Source organism: Clarias gariepinus, chromosome 19 (assembly GCF_024256425.1).
Source record: "Clarias gariepinus isolate MV-2021 ecotype Netherlands chromosome 19, CGAR_prim_01v2, whole genome shotgun sequence".
Lineage (NCBI taxonomy): Eukaryota > Metazoa > Chordata > Actinopteri > Siluriformes > Clariidae > Clarias > Clarias gariepinus.
The window spans coordinates 8,586,046-8,605,812 of NC_071118.1; the positions used below are offsets into that span (position 1 = coordinate 8,586,046).

Genomic DNA, 19,767 nt, shown 5'->3' on the forward strand with positions numbered 1-19,767 from the left:
GAAAATAGAAGCCAACACTTGTTAGCATTGACTTAATTTTACATGGTAAAATATTTTAGGTGGGTAAATTGAACAGGAAGAAAAAGGGGGGCCTGCACACACATTTTACATTCCATGCCAGGTCAGTGACTGCATGCCAAATGCAAATTTGTACTTTGACAAAATTCAAGACGACATTGCATTAAAAAAAAAAAAAGCATGATTTTATTTAAAATATAAAGTTAAAATACATTAGTTAAGACACATTAACAGTCAGTCTGATGTTGAGCTTCGGGGAGACCTACACATAGTTGCCACCACCAGGCGCGTTTGATCTTGGCGCAGTGTATTTGGCGGAATAACCTTGATACTCGTTCTTCGGACACTGGCAGCAGAAGAGCGCGCCCCCGAGCAGCAGCAGACCCGCAGCAGCCCAGCCGATGAACAGCGACGCGCCGAGCTCGCGCTTCTGTGCGTCAGTCACGATTGGGTTATAAAAGTCCATGATGACCGTATGAGCGGACCAGCACACAGGAATCAGGCACAGAATTCCGCTAACCAGGAAGAACACACCGGCCACCACACACACCCGCGCCTTGGTCTGCTCGTCCTCGATGCAATTGGTGCACTTTCCCCCCGCGGTCGCGACCAGAACCCCCAGCAGCGTCACGAGGATGGCGATGACGACAAGAGCCCGAGCGGCCTGCAGGTCCTGAGGCAGAGCCAGCATGGAGTCGTACACCTTACACTGCATCTGTCCTGTGCTCTGGATCACACAGGTCATCCACAGGCCCTCCCAGTAGGTCTGCGCGGTCACGATGTTCTGCCCGATGAATGCAGTCACTTTCCACATGGGCAGAGCGCAGGTGATGATTTCACAGAGCAAGCCGATGAACGCCAGCATCAAACCGAGAATCTGCAGACCAGCAGCCGCCATCGTTTACCAAAGCGTGTCAAACACAAGAAAAATCCCCAAACAGCTGATAAAGTGTGTGTGCGTCTGTGCCCCTTTTATACACCGCATGGTAATCATGCAAAGCTGCTAATCATTACGACTAATTGTACCACGTGACTTCACCTAACTCTTACCTATTAAAGCCTCCAGGCAACAAAAGTGTCTCACTATATTGTGTGGACAATTTGCCATTTTGAATTTTGTTGGTAAGCTCTAAAAGGAGTATTATCTGTTGGGGATGCAATCAAAATGTTATAGATCAAAATAAATAATCATACCATAAAATTTATGTTCAGTAACTGTTACCATGGTCAAGGTCACTGATTTACCACAGTAAAAAAGATCTTAAAACCTAAGATCTAAAAGTTTAATTAATTACATTTTCTTTTAGAAAACTTGACAATGTTACACAATGCACATCTGATTAAAAAATGTACATTTTGTTATTTTGTTATTTGCATACTGCTTTCTGTTCATGATGTTTCATCTGTTTGTTCAGCTCTCACTCACTCACGTGCTCACTCACCGTCTATACCGATCCATCCTGTATACAGGGTTTCTATCTCAGAAGACTTAGGCATAAGGCAGGGTACACCCTGAATGGGGTGCCAACCCATCGCAGCCCATAGCACACACATAGCCACACACGCATACACTTATTCACACACTACTGGCAACGCAGCCTAATCTGCATGTCTTTGGACTGTGGAAGGAAATTAGTGTACCTAGAGGAAACACCAAGCATGTGGAGAACATGCAAACTTCATGTACTGTACAAAGACTCAAGGCAGGAATCAAACCCAGACCTGGGAGATGCAAGGCGGAAGTGCTAATCACTTTGCCATTTAAAAACTTTAACCCTAAGAGCCTTTACCATGTCTGGAAGAACAAGGGGGAAAACCGTAGGATATGGATATTCAATCAACACTAAACATTGCAGTGATGACATTTTAAACAATACAGTTTATTCCCTTTATCAGCAGTCACAGCCAGCCTCTGTGAATAATATATTGTGCTGTGGAGCACATGCGCTTCCATGATGCAGATAAGAAAGGTCGTGCATTGTCAGTACTAACCATACTTGATATGCAAAGATTTGATAAAATCAGTGTGGGATGGAAAAATGACCACATCAGCCTTGTGATTTGATAAGAACAGTAGCCTTATTTAACAACCTTAAATATTTGGTGAATATACACAAGCAAGAAAGAGCCCCTAAAAAACAATCTCATATAATATGTGACACTTACATTCTTTTAGTAATTTAGTTCTAATTTAGGATCATTTGGTCACATGACTAATGCACTGGTGATTGGTTCTCTTTAAGGACAATTTTTAGCTCTGAAGAAACACAGTCTTATAACAACAGGAAAGTAGCTTTTATTATTTTATTTTTTTTTGTATTTTAATACAGTGTATTTGGCCGGTCAGCTACTAATAGCCTTAACCACCTAAACCACTATAGCACCACATTATAGAGTTACGAAGTCTCTAGTGTTCATCCAAGGCAATATTTTTTTTTATGATTCAATTGTACTATTTTACTTTTTCACTACAAAAATGTTATATTTGTTCTATTTAAAAAAGGGGAAAGCTGTGCAAAGTGAACATACCTGACAAAATTATGTGACTTCATATTCGTCATACACAGTTATTGAACTGAGAATATAGATTTCTAAGAGGTCAAACAATGTTATATTTTATATAAGTCTCAGGAGAAATTCTACATGACGACTCATATATTAATCTGTTTCACAGAATTTTAATTACAATTGCCAAAAAACAGGATTTTTAATCGCTAAATTTTCATATACAGATTTATCCATATTCATTTATTAAAACAAGTGTCCATCTTATTATTATCAAAGTTGTATAATCATGTAATTCAAAACAACAAAAAAAGGCTATATGTGATCCCAAAGAAACGAAATACATGCCTTACAGGAGACATAGTTAATAGAGTAGAAAAAAATTCACTTTTGTTAGTTCTCATGAGAACCATGCACTGTGTTGCTCAAACATAATTCCTCCCTGGAGACAACGATCTAACTGGGGCAAACTTGGTTGCTGCATAAGCCTGGTTCTCGTTTGGGGGGCAATTCCAGCAAAGCAGTCCTCCTCCCAGCAGCAGAAGAGCCCCAGATCCCCAACCAATATACAGGGAAGCTCCTAACTCTCGACGCTGGGCCTCTGACACCAGAGGATTGTAGAAGTCCCTGATAAGGGTCTGGGCAGACCAGCTCACTGGTATGAGGATGAGGAAAGCAGCGATGATGAAAATCACCCCTGAGACAATGCAGGCTTTAGCTTTTGCTGATTCATCCTCCATGCAGTTGGTGCACTTTCCTCCAATCACAGCCATTAGCACACCAAAGATACCCACTTTAATGGAGATGATGACCATGGCTCGAGCTGCCTGAAGGTCTTGGGGAAGAGCCAACATGGAGTCATAGACCTTACACTGCATCTGTCCAGTACTCTGAACCACACAGTTCATCCATAAACCTTCCCAGATAATTTGTGCCGTGACAATGTTAGCTCCAATGAAAGCTGTCACTCTCCACATAGGCAGAATGCAGGTGATGATTGTCCCCAGCCACCCTGATATAGACAGCATAACACAGAGGATCTGGAGGCCTTGGGATGCCATAAGTATTCACAGACTGCAATCAGTGCTTCCTGGGATAGTTTTGGAAATGTGTCCGCATGTGGGAATAACATCGTTTTTATACCCCTTACCTCAAGGGTGCGGTCCTATGCACATTCAGAGTAAAGAATAAGTAGTCATTTGATATCTCGAATCTCTGTTCCAAATCTCTTTGTTTTAAAGTCTCTTTAGGTCTATACCCTGAGCGACCCCTAGCTGACTCCAAAATCATTTACTGTAGTTGATGTACTAATTTTAAAAGGTTATTAATTTCCTTCATATTTTTTGCTCTTATAAAGTTATAAAGACTACTGGACCTGTATAAACAAAATTTACCAAGGACTTAAGTTGCAGTAGTCAGCATTTATGCAAAACATACGTGCCTGACGGTGTTTGGACATCACAGAACCTTTTAGGGTATATTATTGTAATGCTCCATTGGTGGAAACTTGATATAATGCTATTAAAAGTGAGTTTTACTAATAAGTTATTGCATATTCATCCTATTTTTAGACATTCATTCATAAAATTAGCTCTATCTATCTATCTATCTATCTATCTATCTATCTATCTATCTATCTATCTATCTATCTGCTATAAAAGTTAATTTACTGGTACAAGAAATCAGGACTTTTAAACTATGTGAAGGAATTTGATTGATTGTTTAATTGATTGACTGGCTGCTTTAATAACTGATGAATAGGTTGTTTTGTTGGTTAATCAATTAATTGGTTATTAAATGGTATGCTGACCATTAGTTGATTGGTTACTTAATTTCCTGAATGTCTGTTGTTGGTTATAGATAGATTACTTGATTGATTTATTTGTTATTTGTTGATTTGATTTGTTGATTATTTGATTCATTGGTTGATTGATTGATTGATTAATCGATTGGCATTTGACTAGAAACGTCACTGCCAGGTAACCCTCCAGTAAATGGTTTTTGGACCACATTTCTACATTTTAGAGTTTTTGTTAAAACAAGCAGTGAGCTCATTAAAAAACAAATATGCAAATTAATAACTTGTATAGATGGATTTTATTTTTGTATTACTGGTATTGAAATAGTTGGAAAACATTATGCACAAACTGTAAACAGTGTAAAAATACTATTTACAAAAGACTTATATCAATAATGTTGTGGAGTTGTGTGTTACATGACCTTAAGTATTTTTCAACTCATCCACACGACTGGTTTGCCAAGACAACGCCCTCTGGTAATTCTTTAATCACAGGTACTGACTTGAACTTCTATTTAAAAAAAATTAACAACAACTGTGCCACATTACTCAATCTAATGTTCTTGATTTTTAAAAGTTTAAAAGTAAAACAAAGTGAAAACAAAATTCATGTCAAATATGAGAATTTTGATTTTATTTATTTTTTTCTTGTATTAATGCCTAACGAAGAAACATAATGCTGTATACTGTACAAAAATATTTATTTACAAAACAAGGAATTGTTTAAAATGTTTAGAATGAGGGGAAAACATATCACATATTCAAAGTATGTAAATTTTAGATTTAAACACAACATACAGTATATCAAATGAACAAAAACTTTGGCAGGACATTATGCAGTGTTATCTACTGCATGCTGTATATATGTAAAAACAAAGCAAAACAAAAAAAGTAACATTAAATCTCACAATTGTCTATCCAGTCCTCAAGGCAACTGCTCGGTACTTCTTGTGTAAGACAGTCATTTTTTAAACGTAGCCCTTGTTGGAGGGTGCAGACGCCTGGGAGCGAGGAGCATTGTATTTGGCTGTGTATCCTGTCTCGTCTTTAGGTGGGCAGCTGGCACACAGCAGACCTCCTCCAATGATAAGCAGAGCAGAAGCTCCCCAGCCGATGAACAGTGATGCACCCAACTCCCTCTTCTGTGCCTGGTTGACCAGTGGGTTGTAGAAGTCGTTGATGATGGTTTGGGCAGTCCAGCACACAGGAATTAGACACAGTACTCCAGAAATTATGAAGATCACACCTGCTGCCACAGCAACTTTTGCCTTGGATGACTCATCCTCCACACAGTTGGTGCACTTTCCTCCAGCCATAGCTAGTAGGATGCCCATGATGCCCACAACGACAGAGATGACTGTGAGAGCACGTGCAGCTTGGAGATCCGAGCTCAGGGCCAGCATGGAGTCGTACACTTTGCACTGCATCTGCCCTGTGCTCTGAACCACACAGTTCATCCATATGCCATCCCATTGGACCTGCGATGTTACAATGTTGCTGCCGATAAAAGCTGTGACCCTCCACATAGGGAGCGCGCAGACCACAATAACGCCAATCCAGCCAATGACACCCAGGGCGGCGCCCAGCATCTGCATCCCAGCCGACACCATTTTGTTTTCTCTTGGCTTCCTCTTTCGCTGTTCAGATGGACCTCTTCAGTGGTTTCTCTGCAAGCTTCTGACAAAAGCAGTGGGGGCAGATACTATAAAAGCATCTAACAGGGGGTGGGGTTTGTGGCACAAGCACTACGTCACAACCCACTTTTCTGGTTTGGCTGTGTCGTCTTGTTCGTTGCAAGGATGAGAGTTTCCCATGAGATTCTGAGTCAACTTTTAATGTTCTTCCTACCTTCAACAATGTCATATGTAACCTTGAATAGTCATCTTTTTTTTCATCTGAAACTGTGTGTGTGAGTCATAATCTCTAACATTTTGGTGTTGATCAAACAATCAGTCATTTGTATAATTCACGTAGAAGTGAAATGTTATGAAAAAAAAGTAGTGGATTAAATCTTTCAGATCTGTTAGACAGAAACTCAACTGAACTCATTAACATACTCAATCAAACTACAGTATAGGATTGAGTTTCTATGCTATGGAAAATAATTTACGAATGACTTTGACATGCTATAACTCATTTTATAATTACTTTCCTCACTCTTTACATATGACACTGATGACATTTAATAGAAAAACACTAGCTGGGCAAATGAGAACTGTTCAGTTGTTAATTGAATGTTTTTGACTAAATGAAATACTGAATTTCCTCACTCATAAAGTCTTGCATTACTGTTGGGAGAAACTTAGCTAAATGCCTTCAGGCATATATACAGAGGTGTGTCTGTTGTTGCAAATGTACCCGTCAGTTAGAGAAGCTAAACGTCCAAAAGATCAAAGAAAGAACAGTTTTAATACTTACTAATGATACAATATTAGTTGAATCATGGGATAACGTTAATTTGCATTCGTAAATCCTAATTTGACAGTAAGACATTTCAGATGTTTATTATTATTGTAAGGTGGCACGGTGGTTAGCACTGTTGCCCTGCACCTCCGGGTCCTAGGTTTGATTCCCATTTCTCTGTGGGCATGAAGTTTGCATGTTTCTCCTTCCTCTGTGTTCTTTGATTTCCTTTTTTTTTTTAGTCCAAAGACAGGCAGATTAGGCTAATTGGCATTTACAAATTGCCTGTAGAGTGTGAATACACATATGAATATAGGTCCTACAAGAATCGTATAAATAGGAATGAATACAATGTTGATGATTGTCCTCCAATGGTCACCATTGGACTCCAGGGTCCCTGGTTGGACTACAGAGGTTCCTAGATGGATAGATAGAGATTATTATTGTAAGTCACGAGCAAAATAACACTAAAGGCACGATATCATATGGCTATGGCTAGGTTGTGCAAAATTGTGAAATGTTAAGCATTTCAGGAAGTCATTTCATTTTCAGGGATACTTACTGTAATTCTTACCAGATACAAAAGTGCTTTGAAGAAACTTTGTGATACTTGGCAATAAGTAAGGAATTGTAGACGGCTGATTGGATCCTTGAGCAAGGTCCTTCATTCCCAAGTGCTCAGATACCAACCACATATCCTCTGTAGGGTGCCAGTGGGTCTGGAACGTATCACAGGGAACTTATGGCACAAGTCAGTGTAAACCCTGAATGGGGTGCCAACCCATCGCAGGGCACAAGTGCACATGCACACAGGTGATTTGGAAATACCAATCAAACTACACTGTCTTCAGACCGTGGAAAGTTCCCAGAGAAAACCCATCAAGCACAATTAGAACATGCAAACTCCACACATACACACAGATGTGGAGGTTTTGAGGTAAGACTAAAGTATTATCCCCCCCAAACACACACACACACACACACACACACACACACACACACACACACACACACACACACACCTGAGTTTTATGTTGCATTTGCATTGAATAAGCAAAGCCTGCAATTTTACTTGAATTTACTGACTTATTTCCTGCATAAAAATTATGATGATCTTTTTGTTTTCGCTCTTCTGATGGTTTTCAGCTTTCTCTTTCTGCACATTGTATAATTGTATGGTGTATAGCGATATGACCCAGCACCTAAAAAAAAAAAAAAACTTTTAAAGCCCTCCAACGCAGCCTTCGTTCTTCACTGAAGATGTATAAAAATAAAATATCATATATGAGCCCACCAAATCCTGGCCAAATTACAGACATACTGATTCTCAGAATTTGGTGAAATATGGTGGATAAGAAGCAGGGGAATTTTTACTTGGGATCAACTGGGGATTAAGATCACAGACAACCTCGCAATTATTACAAATCACACTATGTCCCCAGATAATATTAATCCTGTGCGAATAGGACTATTTTGCCACCTCTATTTTCGATATTTTAATTTAAGTTAGCACTGATGTAAAATCTTTCAAATCAATTAAGAGAACCTGTGTCAACTGTTTGCTCTTCCTCATCAAATTACATCACTCGAAATATAATAATGCCATAAATGGGCAGTGACGGGAAGTGTCGTGAGAAATATTTTTTTTGCTTGTTTTGGAATTGTGAAATCGAACAGGTGGAAACCTTCCATGAAACTGTGTGTGCTTTTCTGTCTGTGCGTTAGTTAAAATGGGGGAGGGATGGGCGGAAAAAAAAACCTGCGGTCACAATCTGGCTGAACCAGTTTTTAAAATGCAGCAGGTGAACGTTGATGCACCATGTTTGGGTATGACTAAATGTCAAGTTCTCAACGTTGATTAAACATGGAACTGCTTTGTCCCACAGTTTTCAAATAAGTTGCAAATCCTAATGGGTGTGGCCTTATTGCTCTGTTGTTGTTCATGATTCAAAACTATAAACAGTAAAGTACGTATGTCAAACAGTATTGTTTTCTTTTATATACTGCTACTTATACCATTTAAATTCATTTGTTTTGAAAAATGCAGTTTATAGTAATGGAAATTGTCTTCATTACAGTATATACAGTACAACCCAATGAATATTTTAGTAAGGAATACCACGCTATTAGGTACTGTATATTGTACTGACATTTAGTCCTGCCTCTTTGCTTGACAGACCGGTTGTATTAGTTCTAAAGAAGAATTGAAGGAACATTTTGTTTATAGGAAACTCTGTAGCAGCGTGCAGGTTTTTTTTTTTTTTTATAATTATATTTCTACAGAATTTATTCCAGATAGCAAATAGTTGTGGTGGAGATATTATTGAGTTTAGGTACAAATTTAGAATGACTGGAATTTTAATCCAAGTGTCACCCAATCATAGAAATAATGATTGGGGATTGAACCTTTGTAGTTTTGGAAGGTTTATTCCAATCATTTAGCATGTGTGCAGTTTTAAAGGTCATGCATTAAAGTTACTTGTTGAGTCAGTCTGCTGAATTGTGCATGTCATGTGCTGTATGTGGAGGCGAAAGCAAATGCAGGAAGTGTATTTTTTTGTGACACAGTACATCTAAGACTGAACAAACAGGCGCAGTAGGAAACAGGAACCATGAATTGTGGGGTGAAAAACAAAAATTGTGGTACATGGAATGACACTTGAGAAATAGAACCAATGGTTAACTTTTAACACACATGAAATAATAAATAAATAAATAAATAAACATAAATAACAACATTAAACAACATTTAAAACATATTTCATGCAAGCTGTGCCATTAGCGCCTACATCGTGCTACCCTGTACACTTGTAAATAACTACTTAGGGTATTTTATGTGCAATGTATATACAATACAGTATAGACAACCCCCAGTATAGACAATGAGTGAGTAAATAAGAGACTAAAAGACTGGTTTGAGCTGACAAAAATGCTGAAGCAACCCAGACGAACAGACTTTTGTAACTGAAAAGCATTACAGAATGCATAACATTCTGCACTTTGAGATGATGGCCTACAGCAGCAGAATACCACGTTGACCACAGACTCACTTGAGAGTATTAGTACTAGTAAACAAGAGAGGATTAGTGAACCAGTCACCAGATTATAGATCTGGTCCCAGCTTAAAGCAAATATTGACTTCAATAAACAGTGTCAAATTACTATGGAGCATTGTAATGCTAGGTCAAAAGTGTCCCAGTCGTGTATCCTGGTCCATTTAATGACTGAGTTGTATTTTAAACAGGTGAGTTAAGTTGTAGCAAGACAAACATGGGTGTGTTTGTTGTTGTCACTACAGATAGTAGTAGCTGATAGTGCTGCTGTTATATGGGTCATCTGATATAGAATGCATACACCTCCCTTCATTTGTACTGAATGTTGAGATGAATTCTTTAGGAGCAGTATTTAAAGTTCTGATAATTTTATTAATATGTTCACATGGACACAGGCACTACACCTACATGTCAATGTGAACCGTTTTATTTGAACATGCCTGAACTAGCAAACAAACTAGAACGTTTCAGGTATGACCAGTTTTACCTGGAAGCTGCATTGTTCCTGTGTCATCACAACAATGAAGGACTATATCAACGTATTTGCAGGACTTTGTTCTTAAGTTCTGATAACTCTTACAAAAAGCGAAAGAAATATTTTATTGAACTACTGGATTATCTGTCAGCAAACTATTTTAAGAGCGTTGCACAATGGCCTCACAGCTACTGTATTTATTGACAACATCTAACATCATTTTTCAATACGTCAGTAGTAGGGGTGTCACGATCCTCCAAATCCTCAATTCGATTACATTTTCGATTCTAAAGTCACGGTTCGATTCGATTCTCGATTTAAAAAAGAAAAATTTGAAAGCACAAGCTATGCCATTTTAAGACTTTTATGCAATAAATTAATATCTGACCTTTGTTCGCAATGTACCACACACTACATTGTCAAATTTAAAATGTTTATTAACAATATAATGTAACAATAACTTATATCTTCAGTCACTTGGAAACTTATACAAAATAACCTGCCATCTAATTTCTCTTTTGTAACTGCAGTTTTCTTCACAGATGATGACATTCAACTTCACAAAAAAAAAAAAGCAGTTTCAAGTTCTTGGTAAAGAGGAATATGAAAAGAGAACTGCTAAAAATATTGCAGAAATACTGTCAAAAATATTAACTATTTACATTTATATGCGCAGATTTTTTTTTTTTTATAGTTTCATGTTCTTCTTTAAGAAAATGAGAATGTCCACATTCTCTGTGGAGAGGGCTGCTCTTTGAGATGTCACAATGTCACCAGCTGTTGAGAACACTCTTTCACTTGCCACACTTGTTGCTTGTACAGCAAGATAACGTTTGGCAAGCTTGGACAAATTTGGGTACTGGTTCTCATTATCTTTCCACCATTTCAGTGGATTTGAATCCACAGAAATTACTTTAACCATTTTGTATAGCTGAATCTCATCTTTTACAACATCAGGCCATGGTTTGGTTTCTGATGATGATGCAGTGAAGGCTGTGCTGAAAAAATCACCAAACAGTTCACTGAGTGCTGTTCTCTTTGTTGGGGGGCTGCCTCCACTGGTTGCTACAGTACAGTGTCTGTATCCTCTGCAGGGTTTTGGCTGGATCCTTTTCCTGAGGCATGAAACTGAAATAGTCACACACAAAACACTGTTGTTTAAGGTAATAAACAGGCAGAAATTATATTTAAGTGTGACAACAACAAACAGAAAGGATATTGTGATTAGTCCTATTCATGAAATATTATGAATATGAAATTATGTAAATACAAAAAAACAAACTACTTTAACTTAATCACACTAGCCTATTAGAATCACATACCTGTGGAGTGCTCTCGCATGATTTTCTCCTCCAGACAATTGAAGATCTCATTCCGAGATATGTCATCCAGGTGGGGTAAAGTTTTAAACCTAGGATCCAAGGCAGTGCTCTCATTCAGGAACTGTTGAAGTCTTGGGTCTGAATACCTCTCTTCAAAATTTGCCTCTATAGCAGATTTAACATCCTTTACAATTGTTGAATCTGTGGCACTGTGTTTCAAAGATGTCAGGATAGTGTGTTGTAGGGGCATGACCATAGACACAAATGGCTGCTGTTCGGAACTCATCAAGGTTGTAACTGTTTTCAGGGGCTTCAGTACTAAAAAAATAGGGTATACATAAATAGCAGAGCTTGCAAATTGTTTTTTTTTTGTCGACAACACAAACGTTGTCAACATAACTCACTGGTAATCCAAAATACTTCCACACCAGTGACTTCAGTGAATGAGGAGGGGGTTCAAGTTCTGTCGACGGGTCTCCTGCGTCTGCTGTTGCCATGCTATCTTTTGGCTGTTGTAGCTGTTAGGTTGACTCGCAGCACTTCAACAAGCGTGTTTTTTTTTCGCTTGGCAAGCCAAGCTGACGTGACATGGGGGTGTGGCAGCATCGACGATTCCATTTTTTTGATTCGATAATCGAGATTGAGCATGAATTTCGATCGATTTCGATTTAAAATCGAAATCGTGACACCCTTAGTCAGTGGTGTTCATAATTAGCTGTTATGCTGTATAGGTAAGGTGTGTTACAGGAAACACTGATGTTGGCGTTCAAAGCTATGCACGGGGCTTGTACAGGAAAGCATCCACAGCAGGTGTTTTTAGGATTGTTTAAGCATGATACTGATATGGTATTATCCTATATCAAGAATTTTTCAACCCCAGTCCTAGTGGGCCAAGAACCGATTGTAATTCTCCAACACCTAAACACACCCACTGATTAGTTGAATAAGTTTGAGCAGAAGAATCAACAAACAGTGCTTGGACTAGACACCAGGACTAGAGTTAAAGATCCTTTTCCTATGTGGTTTTGGTCACTTTTCATTGTTAAATTTTTGCTCTTAATCAAAATACAAACTTTTATTAGATTGTCAAATTCAATGTGCGTTCATGCCTCACTCTTAATGTTATGAAATGTCATTTCACTTTTTTTTTTATCTCTTCCACTTGTGTATTTGATACTGTGAATCTAAGTAACACAAAGCACACATCTTGCATGTGAACAGGACACAACCTGTCGAAAATACCATCGTAGGTGTGATTCTTTGTTCTTGTTTACATGAAAAAAAGCTGGCATTCAGGGCTGATACAGAGATCATGTTGGTACATCTTCAAATGTTTTATAAGCTTGGATTATACACAGATAACCCACAACAATAAAAACCACAGACATGTTAAGTGGATAAAATTGATTGTCCCAATACAGTGGCACTTGTTAAAGGTGGTATATATTAAACAACAAGAACAGTCAGTTCTCAAAGCTGATGTATAAGAAGCTGGAAAAATGGGCAGGTGACAGGAATGACTTTGGCAAAGGCCAAATTGCGATGACTTGACAACTGGATGAAAATGGCATGCCTTGTAGGGTATTCCTGTTGTGGAGTGGTTAGACCCTTCCAAAAGTGGTCTAAAAAGAGACAACCAGTGAATCAGCAATGCAGGGTATCTGACTGTGTAGCTGCAGACTGGTCAGGATGCCCCTGTTGACCCCTTCCCACCACCAAAGATGCCTACATTTGGCATGTGAGCATCACAAATAGTAAATAAAGCAATGAAAGAAGGTCACCTGCTCTAATTATTCATATTCTCTTTTACATCATGTGGATAGCCGGGGGTACAGTGGGGCAAAAAAAAGTATTTATTTAGCCACCAATTGTGCAAGTTCTTCCACAATGAGAAGAGGCATGTAATTTTCATCATAGGTATAGAGACAAAATAAGAAAAAGAAAATCCAGAAAATCACATTGTAGGATTTTTAATGAATTCATTGGTAAATTCCTCGGTAAAATAAGTATTTGGTCACCTACAAACAAGCAAGATTTCTGGCTCTCACAGACCTGTAACTTCTTCTTTAAGAGGCTCCTCTGTCCTCCACTTGTTACTTGTATTAATGGCATCTGTTTGAACTCGTAATCAGTATAAAAGACACCTGTCCACACCCTTAAACAATCACACTCCAAACTCCACTATGGCCAAAGAGCTGAAACAAAATTGTAGACCTGCACCAGGCTGAGAAGACTGAATCTGCAATAGGTAAGCAGCTTGGTGTAAAGAAATCAACCGTGGGAGCAATTATTAGAAGACATACAAGACCACTGATAATCTCCCTCGATCTGGGGCCCCACGCAAGATCTCACCCTGTGGGGTCAAAAAGATTTCCACCCCATGGGGTCAAAGAAACTGCAGTGACAGGCGTGTCCCCCTGCTTAAGCCAGTACATGTCCTGGCCCGTCTGAAATTTGCTAGAAAGCATTTGGATGATCCAGAAGAGGATTGGAAAAATGCCATAGGATCAGATGAAACCAAAATAGAACTTTCTGTTTGGAGGAGAAAAAATGCTGAGTTGCATCTAAAGAACACAATACCTACTGTGAAGCATGGGGGTGGGAACATCATAATTTAGGGCTGTTTTTCTGCAAAGGGACAAGGACGACTGATCCGTGTAAAGGAAAAAATGAATGGGGCCATGTTTCGTTAGATTTTGAGTAAAAACCTCAAGCCTTCCATCAGCAGCGGCATTGAAGATGAAATGTGCCTGGGTCTTTCAGCATGACGATGATCCCAAACAAACTGCCCAGGCAACAAAGGAGTGGCCTTGCCAGTAGTGATGGGTCCTTCATGAACAATTCATTCTTTTTGAATAAGTCTTTACGTCACGATTACAGCGCTGATTTTTTCCGGCTTATAAGGAAGCGCAGCGTACTATCTTGCTGCCAGATTATTGTGGGATTTTTGTCTCAATATTCTTGCTTTTTTTCCCATAGTTTTCACGTTGTCGACCCCACTTTATTCCCGGATTTGTAGCACAAATTAACACTCAGTATACAAGTTTCTGGTACTGAGGAAATACTGCACTCTTTTAAAATGTAATTAAATCTTTGCACACACTGTTTTACAGTTACCATAATGTCCATAAATACTTAAGGCCCCACATATACTAAAATTCGAATGATACAGAAAAGATTAGTATGGCCCCTTATAGGTGCAAGGATGACATTGATTTTAATTTATGCTGCTCACTATAAAAATACACTGTGTGTAATAGCATACAGTCTTATGCAGTTGATTTAAACATCTGTGTTTGTTTTGGGAATGACACTGGCAATTCTTCCACCTTTTTTAGTTCTTATACTTAGTTTCTTCTATAACCAATATATCTTGATTAACAAAGCAAACCAAGATATATTATCTCTCTTGAGCATCCACTGATAAAATAGGATTAAATTTGATTTATGAGTTTGTTTCATAAATTGTTAATAAAAAATTTAGTATGAAATATCTAATTAAATTATTATGTTATAATATAATTGTATAATTATTTCTATACAATTATCATTTTGGATTAATAAATAACTCTATCTATCTATCTATCTATCTATCTATCTATCTATCTATCTATCTATCTAAATGGAGCTAAACAGATTAATGATTAAACACACTAATAGACACCAGGCTTAAATGAATATAATACTAAAGTACTTCGACATTGATTCATTCACTTATTGTCTATAGCTTTATCCTTTGTACTAAGTGGCGGGTGGCCTGGAGCCTATCCCAGGAGAGTAGGAGGCAGGGTAGACCCTGGACACAATTAAAAAAAATTTAAATGCTTAGAACATTTCTGGATGTTTGAAAAAAATGTGGTGCAGTATGGGTGTGTGTGATAAGTGCTTTGAGGTGAGTGTGTGCTGCGATTTTTAGCATTGTGGGCAAGCATCAGTTATCCTAATCTGCCTAATCAATTAGTCCGTTTGCATGTCTTTGGACAGTGAGAAAAAACCGGAAGACCGGGAAGAAAACCACCAAGCACAGAAAGAAAATGCAAACTCCATGCACACACTCCTTAGGACGGTGCAAGGCAACAGTGCTAAACACTAACCCACCGTGCCACCTTTTAGAAAATCCAATTCATTTAATGTGCATATAAATGGATTTGTCTTTTCCTGTTTTGTTTTAGTTTTCTGGAATTGTTAAATACCTGGTACAAATATAATAATGTTATAAAGTCTAAGGTACACATGCTCAACCAGATCGGGCGGGGCAAGCGGATCAGGTAACAACCAGTAATACATGTGCACTAAAGCTGTGTGCTATTTCAACAGACATCAAACATATGTCACGAGTTTTCTGAAACCGCCAATCAATGATCAGTCTTTTCAAACAGCCCTATCACGGATCACTGCTGTCCAACGATCGACCTATCATCGCAGCCGCTTTGCACTCCAGGTTGTCCATGAAAGAAAAGGTACCTAAAACTGAACAAACCTTGAGAAAAATGTAAATACACCTAGTGGCTTGCATTTTTTAAGAAAGTACAAAACAAAGCTGTTTCATTATGGTGATTGATTAATCATGATCATGTGTAAAATAAATGTATCATTATAAATATATCATTTATTTTGATTAATCATTAATAATTTGCATTAGAATGTTTACTTTGAATTCCACCCAAGCAATACGTAAATGACTATAATGATAATGATGAGATCATCAAAAATGTCGCACGTGCCTCAACTACTTTGAAAGGTTGTGACTAAAAAACAGTGATGTTGCATTTCGGGTCGATTCACTTTGAAGTAACACTTCGAGACTTCGATTCTTTTTTGAACGATAGGAACCGACTCCTGAAGATCCTGAAAGACCATGAACCGCACCCTTATTTATAATGAGAGTGTAATACACAGGTAGAATTACCTTGGAATAATAATAATAATAAAAGTTAGAGAGTTATAGTACATAATATACGCAATATTACAGCATTATAAAACGACAAACGCATATGAGTCAGGGTGAAATCCAGAGTGAGATCAGGTTCATCTCACCTGCTCAGCGACTTTTTGGGTTGTTTCTTTTTTTCAGTTGTTTCATGCAAACGACGGTTGGAAGGTTTTTGCATGACATTTTAATGCCTGCATTACGACGCATGCATTAAGAGTAATGTTTTGAAACTTGTCACAGTATCGGAGATAATCGGGTAATAGTAGCTATAAGACAAGGTCTTAATAAATATTTATCTAATATTTTTCCCACAGTTTTATACTTCTAATACTACGCGTTGTTAAAACCTGACAAAACAAACTGCATACTACAGTACTAAATAAGGGGCCAATATCATTCACGTCTACTATACTATTGTGTACCCTTGGGATGCTGCTTATATTGATTTGGACACAGCCTTTTGAAAGTGCACATGCGCAGCTGAGATTACGCGCTTGGCGGACAAGAGCGCTGTATAATCCATAATACAAAATAGTCTTCTGGTCTAAAAGTGGTGTAAAATCTTGTATTCCGTACTTGCTAACCGGAAATACACCCGGACAGAATTTATAGCCTGGAAAACATACTGTATTTGTCAGTGCACATGTGTAGCATTTTGTTTTTAAATGTAACTTGTGTTTAAATGTTACTGCTGTCCAAAAGGCGTCTTTGGACAATTAGTCAAGTTAGATTTCATACAGCTTATAGATTAAAATATATAAATGTTATTATATTAATCTGGTCAATGCGCATGAACGAAGACCTGTTTGTGAGCCGAAAGAGTCGATACAAATGAAGAGTCGATTCAAACTATCTGACTCACCGAAAAGATCCGGAATTTCCATCACCCAGTCCTAGTCATGTCCTTATTCCCAGGAACGAAATAGGCGGTGTCTGCTCAGCACTGAGACACTCCCTAATCCCCCAAACAAATGCAATGGTTCGTGTACACTGTGCAAGAATTGTGTGTCTCTGTGTGTTATATTACAGTGTTTTTTTTGTTGTTGTAGAAAATATGGATGCTCAAAAAAATAGTCCACAAAATAAGTATTAACTTTTAGCGAGATTCCTCTTTTTGGAATAAATATATTAACCTGCATTTTTTTTTTTTTTTTACAAAACATTGTACATGAAAACATTTTTTCAAAGACATTCTCACATAACATTTTAAATGCGTGCACAAGTTACTGTAAATACATTACTATCTATCTATCTATCTATCTAGCATTGTACAGGGTGTCCCATAGAAGTTGTAAATTAAAATTGATTAAATTAAAATGCAACTTTATTTCCAAAACATAATTTTCGTTATTGCATATATTAAAACTTTTGGGACAGGAAAGATTTGGGGCAGGAATAAATGTTAAGAGATTAACAGATTTAGCTGCCATATGGAACAAAGATGAAAAAATTCAGACATCCTGTATAGTATCATGATGTCATCATGGAAATTAGTCATGTGTGTCAGTAGTGGTGGTGACAAAAGATCTTTTGACATCAATCAATAGAACCAGTACCTACTAACCAGAATATAACTAGCTTTGTGAACTTTAGCATCCAGCGCTGTTGTCTTGGCTGTTTTGGCCACACAAAAACCTAGTCTCGCGTGTTAACTCTGCTGAAGTGACGGCTTATTTACATGGTTACATGTGTGACAACGCCCGAGTAAATCTCTGTGACACTGGAGAAGACAATCTGAGCAAACAGAAACTCGCCAGGAGGCCTCATCCCATTGCTCACGGAACAGAAACCACACACACACACACACACACACACACACACACACACACACAGCCATTAATCATCAAGTGGGAAATGCAATTATATGTTTTGATATGATGTCATTGACAACCACACAACATCTAGTTTAGACTGGATTATATAACACATAAAGGGAAGAAAAAACCTAACCAAGAGCAAAATAGACCAAGTAAAAATAGACTTAGAATTTCATTACAAAAACAAAGTTGGATATTCTTGAAGATTGCCAAAGATGATATTTCTTTTTTTAAAAACAAAAAATGGGTTTGACTAATGTTACAAAAAACATATTACAGTTATTTTAGACACTTTATTTAAGTTACCCAGTCACATGCCATGTACTATAAATCCAAATGATATACCTTTGTGCTCCTAATGATGGATTATCCTTATTTTTTGGACGTAGGGTTACATCAGGGATGTGTAATTATCTTTACATTACAAAAGGAAGAGCAATCTGGGAAATGTCTGAGCATTAACAGATTTTTCGTAAGGTCTCTTTATTACCTTAAATGCAGTATGTAGACGGATGATAGAATATCAAGTTTATAAGTGTAACAGATAAAATAATTAAATAATTTAGATAAATAAGATTTAAAAAAGCAGAACAACAACAACGACTACTAATACTATCACTAATAATAATAATAATTATAATAATTATAATAATTATTATTATTATAAAATAGGGGAGAAATAATTCTACTAATTACACAATGTACTATGTAAAATATTTTACCATTTCATTAAACATATGTAAAAGGCCCAAAAAGTACATAAATAAAGAAACATAAGGTAAACATGGGTAAAGTGGGATACATTTTTGTCACCCAATTCTTCTGTCACTTCACAAGATTTCTTTATAAAAAGCTTAGAATCATCTTTACAATTTTCAAATGCAAAAAAAAAACAACTAACCACTGTATGATACAACTACATGTGAAGATATACGAGATCAATATTAAGTCTCCCACTTTACCAGTATCCACTCTATAAAACCATAAATTCCACCATCCCCTTCAGTGGGTTATTCTTCATTCTTAAATCTTCATTCTGATAATACCTAAAAATTCCTCTGTGAAAGAAATGAACAGAAACCACCTTTGAGGGTATTTATCAGCAGCTGTCACTAAAAGGATTAGACAAGCCACTAAGTCTGATTTGTATTGAGTCATTTTGGTATTTATGACATTTCTAACATTTAACCCTTGATCTGGTGAAGAACCACGGTGGGTAAAGTACAATTGCCAGTATCAGTTTGTCAAGGGAAAAAAAAATGTTTTGTATTTTTGCACATTTATATGTTTATACATAAATCCTTTTTGAGAAAATATCTAGATTGGTGAAAGACCATGTATGTATGGTATGATCTTTTACCAATGGTAACTCAACTAACCTTGATTTGAGAACAAATATGACAACAATGATTTTTGCCCCAAATAATCACCAAAGAAAAAAGT

The 19,767-nt window shown here is 37.4% G+C and overlaps 1 protein-coding gene across 1 annotated transcript; it reads right to left on the minus strand.

Annotated features, from left to right (window-relative positions):
- Positions 1-186: 186 nt before the first annotated feature.
- Positions 187-6,008, minus strand: LOC128507704 (uncharacterized). The gene is made up of 3 exons (XM_053478771.1): positions 5,451-6,008; positions 2,985-3,535; positions 187-919 (listed from the first exon to the last, which is right to left on the minus strand). Exons 1-3 carry the CDS (start codon positions 5,929-5,931, stop codon positions 281-283), a joined length of 1,671 nt encoding a protein of 556 aa, XP_053334746.1. The 5' UTR covers positions 5,932-6,008; the 3' UTR covers positions 187-280.
- Between the last annotated feature and the right edge of the window lie 13,759 nt (positions 6,009-19,767).

Bases quoted from the DNA above. Each gene is read 5' to 3' on its own strand.
- LOC128507704 (XM_053478771.1), bottom strand. From the start codon at position 5,931: ATGGTGTCGGCTGGGATGCAGATGCTGGGCGCCGCCCTGGGTGTCATT. The intron at 3,536-5,450 runs GTGCATCACTGT...TGTCTATATCAG, and splicing joins GGCACAGAAGAGGGAGTTGG to GGTGGCTGGGGACAATCATC. The intron at 920-2,984 runs GTTAGATCGTTG...ACGCTTTGGTAA, and splicing joins CAGCAACCAAGTTTGCCCCA to ACGATGGCGGCTGCTGGTCT.